General features: G+C 44.8%; 1 protein-coding gene across 10 annotated transcripts in view; it reads left to right on the forward strand.

The window, feature by feature from the left end:
• The first annotated feature begins 607 nt into the window (after positions 1-607).
• NIN (ninein) overlaps positions 608-13,263 on the forward strand; it is a 109,021-nt gene continuing 96,365 nt past the window's right edge. For 4 of the 10 annotated variants that reach the window (XM_050796862.1, XM_050796856.1, XM_050796860.1 and 1 more), the window contains exons 1-3: positions 700-767; positions 1,249-1,302; positions 9,594-9,797. In XM_050796862.1, coding sequence (XP_050652819.1) covers positions 9,615-9,797 — 183 coding nt within the window. In that variant the 5' untranslated portion in view covers positions 700-767; positions 1,249-1,302; positions 9,594-9,614. Of the gene's footprint in view, positions 768-1,248; positions 1,303-1,496; positions 2,309-9,593; positions 9,798-13,263 lie in introns of those variants that run through there. The other 6 variants (XM_050796855.1, XM_050796863.1, XM_050796858.1 and 3 more) reach the window with 3 other exon arrangements.

The following is a 13,263-nucleotide window of genomic DNA, read 5'->3' on the forward strand; positions in this document are numbered from 1 at the left end:
AGGGTTAGCTTCACCCGGAGAAGTCTGCACAGGGGTGGCAGCCTGTGAGGACGTGGTGGGCAGGTGCGGAAGCCAGTGTAGACCCGGCAGGAGGGTCGCGCTCGCTCTACAGGACACCGAGTCACTTCTAGAGCCCTTCCGCCTGAACACCCTTTCCAATGTTGACGGCCAGTGGACACCCGAGGGCTGGGAAATCCAGGGCCGCCCGAGAGCAAAAGAGGCACAGGGATCCCCCCCTTAAAGTCCCGCTGGCTGAAGGCGGGGGCCCTTCCTCTGCGCTGAGACGTTGCTGCCCGAGTGTCAGCGGTGCGGGTGAGTGCAGGCGTGTTGGGAAAGAAAGGGAGGCGGACAGGCAGGAGGCGAGGGTGGCAGCGCCAGCCCCAGCTCGGCGGCGACCTCGGGGCGCCAGCCTCCTCCACCCGCACCAGGAGCCCCGGCGTTTCTAACTTCAGATCTCGGAGGCGGGCACTCGGAGAGGGAGGGCGCGTCCGCGAGGGCCCAGGCGGCGCCGCCTGCTCCTCCCTCAGCTGCCGGAGCCGCGCGGGCCGCAGAGGAGGAGCAGCGCCGGGACCGGCGTCGCCCTGACTCCTCCTCCCCGCGCGGGCCGGGCCCTTCCTCCCCAGCGTCCAGAGCTCCGGGTGGCCGCGGCCGAGCCGGCAGCCGAGCGCGCTGGGCGCGGCCGTCCCGCCGCCGCCGCCGCCGAGCCCGGAGTGCGCCAGCGGCCATGGTTCCCGCGGCGGCGCGGGGCGCCTGAGCACCGGGAAGCAGTAAGTGGCGCAACCCCGGGGACCCGGACCCACGGCCTGGGGGTGCACGGAGGCCTCGCGCTGCTCCCGCGCCGTCGGCGAGGCCCTGAGCGCCCGGAGCGTACTGGGCACCAGATCACGCGGGGGCTTCCCATTTGGGGTCCGGGGCCTGGGCGAGCGCAATCCCTGCGGGCCGGGAGGAAGCGGCGGCCAGGCGGGAGGACGAGGCGGGGACGGGGCGGCTCCGTAGGCGGGAGGAGGGGCCGGTCCCGGAGGCGCGGGCGGGGGGCGGGCCGGCGGGGGTGGGGAGGATGCGCGCTGCAGCCCGCGGCCCCCGAGAGCAGCGCTTTTGTAAGCCCTGGCCCCTTACATATGGAAATGACGCTCGCGCGGGTCCCCATTCGCGTCCTTTTGAAGGACACCCGCCCGGAACCGCGGCGCCGGCTGCGAAGTATTGTCCCGCTTCTCCAGCCCTAACAAAGCGTCCTCCTTCGCTTTGCAGAGCGCTGGAGGCGGGCGGCCGGCTGTGCTGGCGCTCCGGAGAGACCGACAGAAGGTAGGCGAGGGCGGCGGGGCCGGGGGGGAGCGCGCTGCCTGTCCACACAATAGGGTGTCTGAGGTTTCTGGTGGTGGCGATGGGCAGGCGAGTTGAGGACGCATCGCAGGTGGCTAGGGACTTGGGAGGCGCGCCCGTCCTGTGGCCGCACCTCCGCTTCCCCGTCCGGCGGCACCCCTGAGTTTGGGCACCCCCAGTACCCCTGAAGCCCCGGCCGCCTGCCCGGAGCTGAAAGCCGCTTCTGTGCGCTGTCCGAGAGCAGACTTGAGTCCCGGAGGGAGCAGAAGGGGTGGTGGTTCCGTTGGCATGTGCCGCCCGCACAGTCTTGTGATTGAGACGCTGAAGAGGAAGCTGCGTGGGGAAACCCGAGGTGTTAGCCTGGGCTGTCTGGGTAGCAGAGAGCTGCTTGGAGCCCGGAAAGTGGAGATTTTGGAAGGTGTGTGGGGTCGATGCGCGTAAACAGTTTCCCGGTGTAATGCCTAGGAGAAGGGGAAAGAACAAAATGACGTTTGGTTATTGCCTAAAAGGTGTGGCCTGGAGGTGTGGAGTGTCCGGGAAGGAAGCCTCCAGCGGCTAGGCTTCTGCAGCTACCGAAGCGGCCCCTGACAGGACACTAGGTGATGAGAACAGTCTCTGCTTGCAGCTCTCGCTGCGAAGTTAAGAGATAGAGACGGAAAGAGGCATTTTCCCTAACCCCAGCCCTGACAACCCGAGGTGAAGGCACCAACAAAATGGGAGCTGGAAAGACTACCCTGCCATATATCATGTTTCCAGACAACTTGGATATTATGAGATCTGCTTTTTGCACCTAACTAGAACAGATCCTCTCCTGGCATTGAGGACTTCTAAGATGGGCTTGCCATACAGCTCAACTCCTGAATTTATTACATCGAAACAGATTGCGTAGTTGTCTTTTGTGACTGACGTGGTAGCTTTGTAGGATGAGAATCCTGATAAAGTCCATCCTGACACATGAGGGAAGCCCCTGGAACCACGACGTTTCTCAGTTGGGTCGCCTTAAACACCGTAACGTACACATATGTTTGCATGCTTCCGGAGGCTTGATGATCTAACAAGGAACATTGCTTTTTTCTGTCAGTTTAATTTTACCTTGAGTCTTCTCTCGTGGTGAGCATATTATACAGGTGGCTGACCTGGAATATTGGTGGCTGCTGCTCTGGAGTTGAAGGGAGCTGTGAGGATTTCCAGAGTGTGTATAGGAGGAACATTACAGGCTGGCTGAAAAACGAGTTTGTGTGTTGTGGTCTCTTCAGCTGTTGTCAGTGTCCTTTGGGAGGTGATGTGGACTGCCTGGGAATTTGTTTGCAGATTTGTTTATTTTCCCTATTCTCTGGTGATTCTTTAGAGGGAAGCATTCTGCAGAGTGGGGAAAAGGTAGGTCATATGAACGTTCCACAGGGTTGGACATCGGCAAAGTTATTGCCAATACAGAGAAAGGCTTCACAGGGGGCAACAGAGAGGAAGCCATCATACTCACAGTCTTTGCATTAAAATGTCGAGGATCAGTCATTTTAACAGGCACTTGCTCAGAATGGCGTGGGGTTCTTTTTTCTTATTTCTTTTTAATTTTAGATGTGTAATGACCCTTAATATCAAAAGATGTTAACTGTCACAGAGGGGGAGAATAGGGCTCCAGTGAATTCTGAACAGCCAATCTTAATTTAATAGGCAGTATTCTTATAATGAGTCAAATGTTTAAATAAATTGTTTTAAATGTCACTGCAAATGACTTTCTAAACTAACATTTCAACAATCTTGATGCTTCCATTTTATGATAAGGAACATACATTTTATCAGTCTTACATTGATAAAGGGTGGGCAAGCTTAGAGCATTTTCGAAGGATTTAAACAGCGTAAAGCCTTTTTAGAAAGCTTATTTTTATAGATGCCAATTCATTTGTAAGCCAATAAATTATCTGGGTTGAATTCTGGCTATTGAACTTGCATCTGTTGGGCAGGGGCTTATGGAGAGACTTAGTGAAGCTTGCAAGAAGATTTTTATCCTATTTATGAATAAAATAGAATTTTGAAAAGATTATGAGATTCTGAAAGTGAGCATCCTTGTTTGAAATTAGGACACTTCTTTATTGCAATTTAAGTCAGCAATTAACCATTTATTCAAGCTTTTGGAAGGAAAAATTACAAAGCATCTATCTATACCCTAATGCTCACTTTAAAAACAAAGTTGGGAAAATATTGTTCATAGACGTGAGAAGAGATCACCTTCAGTTACACCTCAGGGTACCATACTCATAGCCTCAGGCATCCTAAATTAACGTGAGTCAATATGGCTCAAGAAGTGGAAGTTGTTATAAGCTTTCTCTTTTTTTTTTTTTAAGTAACAAACTCTTTTTTTTTATTTTTAAAGTAACAAAGCTCTGTTTTCTGCTTCTGTAATTTACTTAGTAGTTGATTACAGGTTATTGAATGCACATTGTGCGAGGCTAATGGGTTTTTTTTTCCTGCAGCTAACCTGAGTTATTTGATGGGGTAATCTACCAGTTATTAGCTTGAACAAAAGCATGGGTTTATTACATCCTTCAGAATAGCAAAATAATAAAGCTTGCTTACATTTTTGAATAAATGCTAGTAGGATTCCCTTAGTTAAATATTATAGTGTAGTTGACAAAGGTTGTTATTTTTCTTTTTCTTTTTTTTTTGACATGGAGTCTCTCACTGTCTCCTGGGCTGGAGTGCAATGGTGGGATCTCAGCTCACTGTAACCTCCGCCTCCTGGGTTCAAGCGACTCTTGTGCCTCAGCCTCCTGAGTAGCTGGAATTATAGGCACGTGCCACCGCACCTGGCTTTTTTTTTTTTTTTTTTTTTTTATTTTTAGTAGAGATGGGGTTTCACCATGTTAGGCAGGATGGCCCCGATCTCCTGACCTCGTGATCCACCCGCCTGAGCCTCCCAAATTGCTGGGATTACAGGCGTGAGCCACCATTCCTGGGCATTTTTTCAAATTTATTTAATGTGACTTTTTTCCTGTGCATTTAAGCTTTTGTGTTATATTTTTATACCATGATTTCATTCAGAGTGATATTGTTGTGCTTTTGGTATCCAGTTAGGAGTGAGACACCGTCTGAGCAGAGAGGAGGCATTCTGACAGTAATCAGTTTGCTGCTAAGCAGCACTAGTTTTTGGCAGAAGTATTCTCCTATATAAACTCATAAATGGCTGCAACTGCTTTTTCTATTGAGCTTTTACTAAACTTGAATTTATCCTTGTCACTCTTTCCTTTATACTGAAATTAGTCCAATATGGTGAGCCTGAAAATCTTTGCAGCCAATTAAAGTATTTGCGGAAAAGAGAGAATAAAAAGAAACACTTTAATTTGATCATTGGCGTTATTAGGCTCCAAGTTGCCAAATGGTGAAAGCTAGAGGCATAAATGGAGAGTTTTGCCCAAGTGGGGTTTGTTGGTGTTCATCACATCAGCTGTAGAGTAAGTAAATGAGTCGCTGGTTGTCACTGCCTGGTCTGTGGACCCCCAACAGCTATGTCTGCACACAGGTCCAAAAGCATCTATTATGATGCCCTCTCAAGGAAAGCAGCTGAGCCGAGGGGACATGCAGACATTCCGCACAGCTCTTCAGCTGCTGAACCATCTGGAGGGGAAATAAAAGGCCTGGGCTAGGGGCTCTGGCATTGTGCATATTTATTATTTGGTGTTCACTTGCAAGACTTTGTCCCCTTTTTACTTCCTCTGGCCCAGAACAGACATCCCCTTTAGCTGGGGTGTCATTCTCACAAGCTCCTTTCTTGTGAGAAGGAGCTTGGTTGAACACTGAAAAGTTCATAAATCCACATATCCACTCATGATTCTGGTCACACCTCCACCTATTTCGTTTGCAGTCCTATTTGGCACTGTGATTTCATCAGCTGGGGTAATGAACACTACTGTCAGAGTCGGCAGCATTTTGGCAGCCTTATTTTGAGTTATTTGGAAGGAAAATGCTCAGAATAATTGTCATGATGGGTGGTTATTGAGTGGTAAATGTTTTGATTAATGGTTCTGTGCATCTGCTTCGTATTTAACCATCCCCAGTTAGAACTCCAAAATATTGCCCATACTGGTTTTTTCATTCCAAAAGAGTCATAAAGCCTTCTAACAATTTGATTGGAAAGGTAGATGTTGAGGAGAGGCCCAGGTTTATTATGGCAGGCTTCATAACACTGGAGTTCTTCTTTGCAATTTGGAGAATTTCTCACTCAAAATGTAACTTTCTTAATCTCTGAGTAAGATTCCTGCTTCTGGTGGGTACCAGTTAGGGTTTGACTCTGAAAAGCATTGGATTGCACAGATTATACATACTTAAGTATTTATTTAGGGGAAGTAATTTACAAATTATCAATTCCTAGACAATGCCCATTATTGAAGATATGGGACGCTTCATGATCATTTTTATATAAGAATTTATTTCTTTCATGCCCTAAATCCCAAAGCTGCTTTAGAAAAAAAAGGGGATATGTGTTCTATTTGTATATCCCTGGTGCCTTGTAGGCTATAATTATTCAATAAATGGATCGAGGGAGGTGGGGAGGAAGGAACTCTGCTTCTCAATTCCAATTTGGAAGAGTTTGTGGCCATGGAGTGTTCTGTGGGGATTTCTGCTGCTTAGTACTGTTCAACCGGCTGACACATAAAGGTGGAGATGAGTGGTTTGCCAATGGCATCATTTCAGAGGTCTCATTCATGTGTTCTATGTGCATGTGTAGGATTGAGGGATAATATAATTGAGCGTTCAAATCTTGGCTCCACCTCCATTTTGTTCAAGGAGATTAGTGCTGTATCCTTGGACAGTTGCTTAATTTTGTCAAGCCCCAATTTCTACATCTTGCAGGAGAAAATGAGAATATCTACTTCTAAGAATTGGGAGGATTAAATGAGATAATATACATAAAGTACTTAGTTTAGGCCAGACTCATAGTAAATGTTCAGAAGTAATTCCGAATTACAGTTCAGCTTTCTGCTTTTATTTGATGTTAAATTTATCAATAACCTGCTTTTAAAGATAGAGGAAGCTCTGAACATTACCTGCTGCCGTTATCATTTAGTAATATAATGATGTTTATGTACATAGTACACTCCCTGCCCATTCTCAGTCTGTTCTACAGCATTTCACATCTCCTGCTTTGCTTCTTTGGAGGTTGATCTGTAGATGATTCACTTGTTACCTCCTCTTCAGTTTACCACTCCTTTGCAGCTGCAGATATTCTCTTGGTTATCTTAAATTCCCTCTTGTATCAGCTTTCTCTGGGATTAGCCACTCTCGCTTGCTTGCCACATTTAACTCTCAGAACAAACCTTCCAGATGCACATTGTTATTCTCATGCTGTAATCGAGGGGACCTGAGAAAAGTTTTAGTATAGATTCTCCTCCAAAGTTCCATCCCATAGCAAGACAATGCAGCCAAAGTTTGTGAATCCATTTACTTAATTACTAGCCTATGGAATTAAACTTCAGACAGCGCTGCACGGTACAGATTGGCAGTTGGTGTTGGCTTTCTACTTCTTGCTTATGTCTAAGGCTGAAAATGCCTTTGAGAAAGGATAGGGTGGAGGAAGTGGAGGTGTGTTGGTGGAAGAAATAGACATTCCAAAGTTTTCATATGCCCACTTCTGTAGACCTTATTAAGGGTACGTTTCCTCTCAAGGAGTGATCCATACAGGAAGTCAATCCATGATATTTGCTGAATCCCTGGCGTGAAGAACAGACTGACTTTACTATGCATTTGGGGGAAGATGTAAAAGAAATAGGAACGTGGAGCTTATCATTAAAGAACTTTCTGCCAAGTGGGGAGAAAAAAAAAATTCTTGCACATGAAATTACTGATGAACATTTGGGAAATAATATCAACCAGTAAAAATGCCTTCTGTACCACTGACAACTTTTCACCATGAGTAACATCTCCTGGATGTTTCAGCGTGAGCATTTGTTCCACAGGAGTGGTGCTTTTCTCCCCTTCAGTCAAGCACAGTGTTTTGAGAAGGAAGGAGATGAAATGAAGAGATAAAGAAAAGAAAGCTGCCATAAAATGAAAGAGGTTTGATTTAGTGAAAATCCAATGACCTCCCAAAGAGTCGGTCATGATAGTATATCAAATTCGACACCGTGGATAAGATCAGGACTTCTCAGTACATAAGTGTTTTATTCCTCTCTTTCATTGGACAAATCCCCGCCCCTTAAAAGTAATTTTTAAAAAGGGAAGTGTTAGAATTCTTTCACTTTTGAGTTTTTAAACATATATGCAAAATCAAGCAAAAGAAGAGTCTTGCTTTTATGAAATCGGTCAGATAACAGCCCAGGGGACTGTAAAACTCAGAGTGAGACTGAGAGCTACCAACACTGAAAATCCCGGAGCACCTTGGGGATTCTCAGCAGCTCTTAGTTGACAATTAACTGGTGAACTCTAAGTGAATCTCGTTAGCCAAGTGTTGGCCTTGTCTAAATTCTTAACTCCTGTGGCTTTGCATAACAACTTGGTATTTCTTTTCTGAGGCTTTGATGTTTATATAACACTCTCAACTTATTTTGAAAACATTTACATAGTGGTTAGTTAACCCAGCAGACCAATCCTGGGAAGACAGCCAGAGCTTGCAGCACCTTAGTAACAGAAAAACTGATAATTAGAAGAGACCTGTCCAAGACCAGGAACCTGGACCAAAATTGTGCCATGTTGCTTTACTTTAATGAGTGGCCCCAGTAAAAACTGAGCTGTGTGGCAGAGCTGTTCACATTTATCTTCTGTGTCCACCCAGTTCTGCTGAAACCCCTGGCAAGATCATGGCTCTGTTCTAGCTTGTCAAGTTTTGAACAGCTGTCTATGGAAAGAAAGCAAATACAACCTAGAGCAACGCTGATTTGTTTTAGAAAGCTCTTTTATTTTCAGTTCTGGCTGTGTTCAACATCTTAGCTTACGTTTTTCGTGTTGTAATGATCTGCTGTACGGATGATCACCTCTAAGTTAGTTTTCTCTTAGTTGACTTGGATTAAAGACGCTTGGTTAGTGAAAGCTGCTGCTTTTTTATAGTCAAGGGACTGGTTCGGAGAGCCTTGTTGCAGATGGCTGAGGTCACCGTCCCAAGGGTGTGTTTTGTGTTTGGCATCCATTGCGTCATGGTGAAGGCACCTTCAGATGTGCAGGTTTCAGGCTTCCATCGGAAAATCCAGCACATTAAAAATGAATTGTCATGCAAAGAAAAATAAAAAAAGATTTCATTTGTAAAATACGAGCTCCTTGGAATTTTATGATGTATATTTTTAACAAAAATGACTCAGTTTTTGATGTCTCCAATTTTTTACTGATCCTAAGGAAGGTGGCAAAGTGGAAAGCCTGGAGTATGGGTAGGTGAGAGAGACGGAAGACAGGTTAACCAGGCATAAAGAGGTGAGATGCTCTAGTGAGTGGAGGTTCCCTGAGATGCTGTATGATTCATATAAACCAGTCTGTGGCTCCTTTAAACCTCACTGTCTGAAAGGTTGAAATAGTGTCCTCCCTTTTTTCTAGGCAACTAAGCATTACCTAAAACTCGCTGGGACTAAAGCAATCTTCAGGGAATATTCTTCCCGTCACACCTCATGTAATTGCACCAGTGAAGTTAATTGAGTTGCTTTTTGAGGAACTCGTGTAAAAGGCATTTGGTTTCATGTAAACAGGGAGGTGGTTTTGTAGCATAGCCTCTTGCTGCAGCCCTCCAGTCTAGCTATGATGGGGGCCATCTACGCTGAATGAAGTAGAACAAATCAGCTTGGCCACGCTGATCAGTTGCAACATTGGGGCAGGTTATCTAAAGCTTGCCAGCTAGCATGGAAGTTCTGACCATACAGTCTGCTGTTGCTAACAGTTAGTTCACTTGAATAGTCTTGTGGTCTAAGTGGCTTTTCACCTTCTTAAAATCCTGGGCTAGAAGAGCTGGGAGAGAACTACCTTCAGCCTTGAGTTTGGCAGTCTGGCTGTCCGCCTGAGAACCAGGCAAGAGAGGAGGGTGTCTCCTACTGTACATGACCCCATCATTCTGGTAATGTTGCTCCCAGTGCGATCTAGCCCTGTGTATGTGGCCCTGGTGTGAGTGCATGTGGGAGTGTCACTGGCTAGGGCTGGTCCTGCAGAGACCAGAGGTCTTGCTGTGGGGTGCATCAGAAACTGGGTATTCCTGAGCATTCCCTGGGGACTGGTGGGGTACAGAGAAGGGGAATGTGCCAGGGGGTGACCACAGCAGGACTGGAGAGGCTGCCACAACCTGTCCTTGTCTCTGTCCTGCACAGGTGAGCGCTGTGGGCTATGGGATGGATGAGGTGGAGCAGGACCAGCATGAGGCCCGACTCAAGGAGCTGTTTGACAGTTTTGACACGACGGGCACAGGGTCCCTGGGGCAGGAAGAACTCACCGACCTTTGCCACATGTTGAGCTTGGAGGAGGTGGCCCCAGTGCTGCAGCAGACGTTACTTCAGGACAACCTCTTGGGAAGGGTAAGGTCTGGGGAAGAACATGGGCTGTGGGAAGTGGGGTGCGGTTTCTGCCAGGGTGCTGGGGGTGGGGCAGACCACACATGTTGCAACTTGTTTCTAGCATCCTGGCTGTTACATGATAAAAAGAAGAATGTAATGGACGTGGCATCACAGCCCAGTTTGCTAGGGTGACAAGGGCCTGCTTTAATTTGTGCTCTGGAGTTATGGTGTACAGTGAGCATCTTAGATAAAGAAAAAGAGATAATGAAAGGATGTTTTCCAACTTTTGTCTTGTTCTTTGTAGTTTATTTTATTGACTCCACATTCATCACTGGGACAGAAAGGAGGAGGGTGAGATTTCCATTGAAGAGAAAGAAAATGCAGTAAGAAAGCTATTGTTATGACTTTTACTCCCAATGAAGCTATTTCTTCTGTGGATTATTTCTGGGTGAAGCATTAATTAAACCTTCTACTCAGGAAATAAGACAGCAGGGTAAATAAATGCAGCGCAGGTTCCTTTAAAACCCAGCATGACTTGCTTCCAGCAGGGATGTGTGTGTGCATGCCAGTGTTAGCCTCTGTGTTTGACGACAAATAGTCATGTTATTACCATAGATCAAGTCACAGATATGAGTAAGGAGCGAGAGAGGGTCTTTTTTTTCTTCTTGCCAGTGGTGGATATTTGATCTGCCATGACCTGAGATTGCCTTCCATTCTCATAATTATAACTAATAGCTTTTATTTTTTGCCTTGTTTATAATTAATAGCTATTTAGTATCAATAGCTTTGTTTATATGGCTTTGAGTCAGATCTCTTGCTGTTGGATTTTAGAATGATTAGAGAGAAAGATGGACGACACTTTTTACACTCTGTTGCTTCATTCTGGTTTTTATCACGTATAAATTGAGGAAGCAGTCGTGAGGCTTAACTTTATTCTAATGACTGAACTTCCTTTTCTTCATTTCATTTTCGCTGTCTTTTAGCTGACAAGGGAGGTAAGTGACTTCAGATATAGTACCGTATATTGGCTTTCTGTAACCTAAGACAGACAGGAGTAGCCATCATCCTGAAATTAGTGTGCAAAAGATGATATTCTCAGGCACTTGGCACATGAATGTGATGTTAAATGGGACTCACACTTGGAAAAAAATGTGAATTCTTTGCAAAAACTGGAGCCATTCTTGGCCTCTTATGGGGGAGGGAGGGTTAGCTGTCTATAAATACATGTGGTCCCCATAAAAAGCTAAAAATCTTCCTTTAATAATCTTAAAATGAAGCTTTGAAGATTGAACCATTTGCTCCTCCGCATGTCATGCAGTCACATAGTTTCCAGTTCTGCCTCAGTCTTAGACCCTGTGGGGAGCAAAAAAACTGGCATCTCCCGGTATGGTCCTTGGGGATCTCAGTACTTTTGATGTCTAAAGGATAGTATCAATGGGCTGATCTGTTTTAATGCTCGTTGAAGCCTGAAAAGGCATGATACAACTAAGGTTTCCTTGAGTGGTGTTCTTAGAGTCTGCGTAAGTATGGAATGCCACGCCGTAAACAGACTGCACCTTGGCAGCAGGTCAACAGTTTGCTCTCCAGATGTTGCACATCTTTACCTTCATTTGGTAGACTCAAACAGGGAATAGTTATCGATTGATTTGTTAACAACTTGACACTACCAGCCTGCTTTTGACGCTTGCTATTTGCCTGAATAATGAAAACTTAAGTGGCCTATAGTGTGATATTTACTTAGTGAGCCAGTGATAAAAGTTAAATAGATGGATGCATATTGATTTCATGCGGGAGGTCCCTGGTGATGGTCTTGAGAGTCGGGGGTTGGCATGAGTTAATGCACTACTGTTAAATTTGCATTTTTTAATGAAACCAAATTATTCTCCTCAGATGATCACACAAACTTGGCCATATGCTATTAAGATACTCTATATGGTCTATAATTTTAAATTATAAGATAAAATACCATAGGATTCACTGGAGTCATCCAAGTATTATCATTTTCATGATGCATACAGTAGGGATTATAGTTGTAAAATTATAAGTGTTTTTTACTGCCAGTCATCTTTCTTCTCTTTAGAAGATATTTCTTTAGAAAAATTTATAAGGGTTAGCAGCTTGGTTTAATTAAAAAGAAAGAAAGAAATGGTAGCATAACAAATCTGTATATATTAATCTATTCATTAATTCAACAAATATGTATTGTGTATGTCCTGCCTGTGAGGCATTCCTGTAGTCTTATGGCATGGGGTCTGTATTAGCCCATTTTCACACTGCTGATAAAGACATACCCGAGACTGGGTAATTTATAAAGAAAAAGAGGTTTAAGGGATTTCCAGTTCCATGTGGCTGGGGAGGACTCACAATCATAGGGAAGGTGAGAGAGAATGAGAGGAGGAGAGAAACACCTAATGTGGTGGCAGGCAAGAGAGAATGAGAGCCGAGCAAAAGGGAAAACCCCTTATAAAACCATCAGCTCTCGTGAGACTTATTCACTACCCCAAGAACAGCATGGGGGAGACCACCCCCATGGTTCAATGATCTCCCCCCAGCTCCCTCCCACAACACATGGGAATTACGGGAGCTATAATTCAAGATGACCTTTGGGTGGGAACACAGCCAAACGATATCAGGGTCTAAGTTATTTATATTTACATTTACCGTAAACTACAGTTTTCCATTAAGTTGGCTTTTGGCTGCATTAGTATCCATCAACTTCCTGGATGCTTCTGGCTTTAATTTTGTCTTTTAAATCTTAATGAATATAATTTTTAAATCAAATACAACTTCCAAGTTTCCTCTATGGGACTTAGGCTGAATTATCTTAATGAATATAATTTTTAAATCAAATACAAATCCACCTTACCTCTATTGGACTTGGGCTAAATTACTCCTTTTTTTCTTGAAAAAGAAGTACGATGAAAAGCATTGTCTCGCTCAACCAGGAATACAAACATTGTGTATTTATTTTTACATTTTACAACCCATCTTCAAGAACTTGGTTTTTTTTAAGGCCTAATGTTTAACAGTTGTTAATGAAAGTCTCACTCTTAAATCAACTTGCCATTTCTATGTTTTTTACTGATAGGTCATTTCCCTCCAAATTATGTTTCGATTCATTTGTCTTGCTTTATAGCTTGAAACCATATTCACCTGAGCAAGGTGGTTACTGTACAGGTGTTTGAAATGCTTAAAGCTTGTGGATCCCTGATTTGAAGGAAAAGGGATATTGCCAATATGTGTTTACCACTAGATTATGAAAAGAGTTCCATCATATCTCTGTCATCAGTTAAGCACCTGTCAGCTAGGTGAGGCCTCATCCCAAGGGGCTCCTCAAGACACTGAAAAACTTACAATCTAGTCGGGTAATATATATGACAAATGAGTAGCATGGGGAGCAAATACTACGAAAATCTAAGGGAACCATGAACCAAGTTTTATCCAAGCAATCATATTAGTTGTAGATGCTTAAATGAAGTGTTTCTGC

Source organism: Macaca thibetana, chromosome 7, assembly GCF_024542745.1.
Source record: "Macaca thibetana thibetana isolate TM-01 chromosome 7, ASM2454274v1, whole genome shotgun sequence".
Taxonomy (NCBI): Eukaryota; Metazoa; Chordata; class Mammalia; order Primates; family Cercopithecidae; genus Macaca; species Macaca thibetana.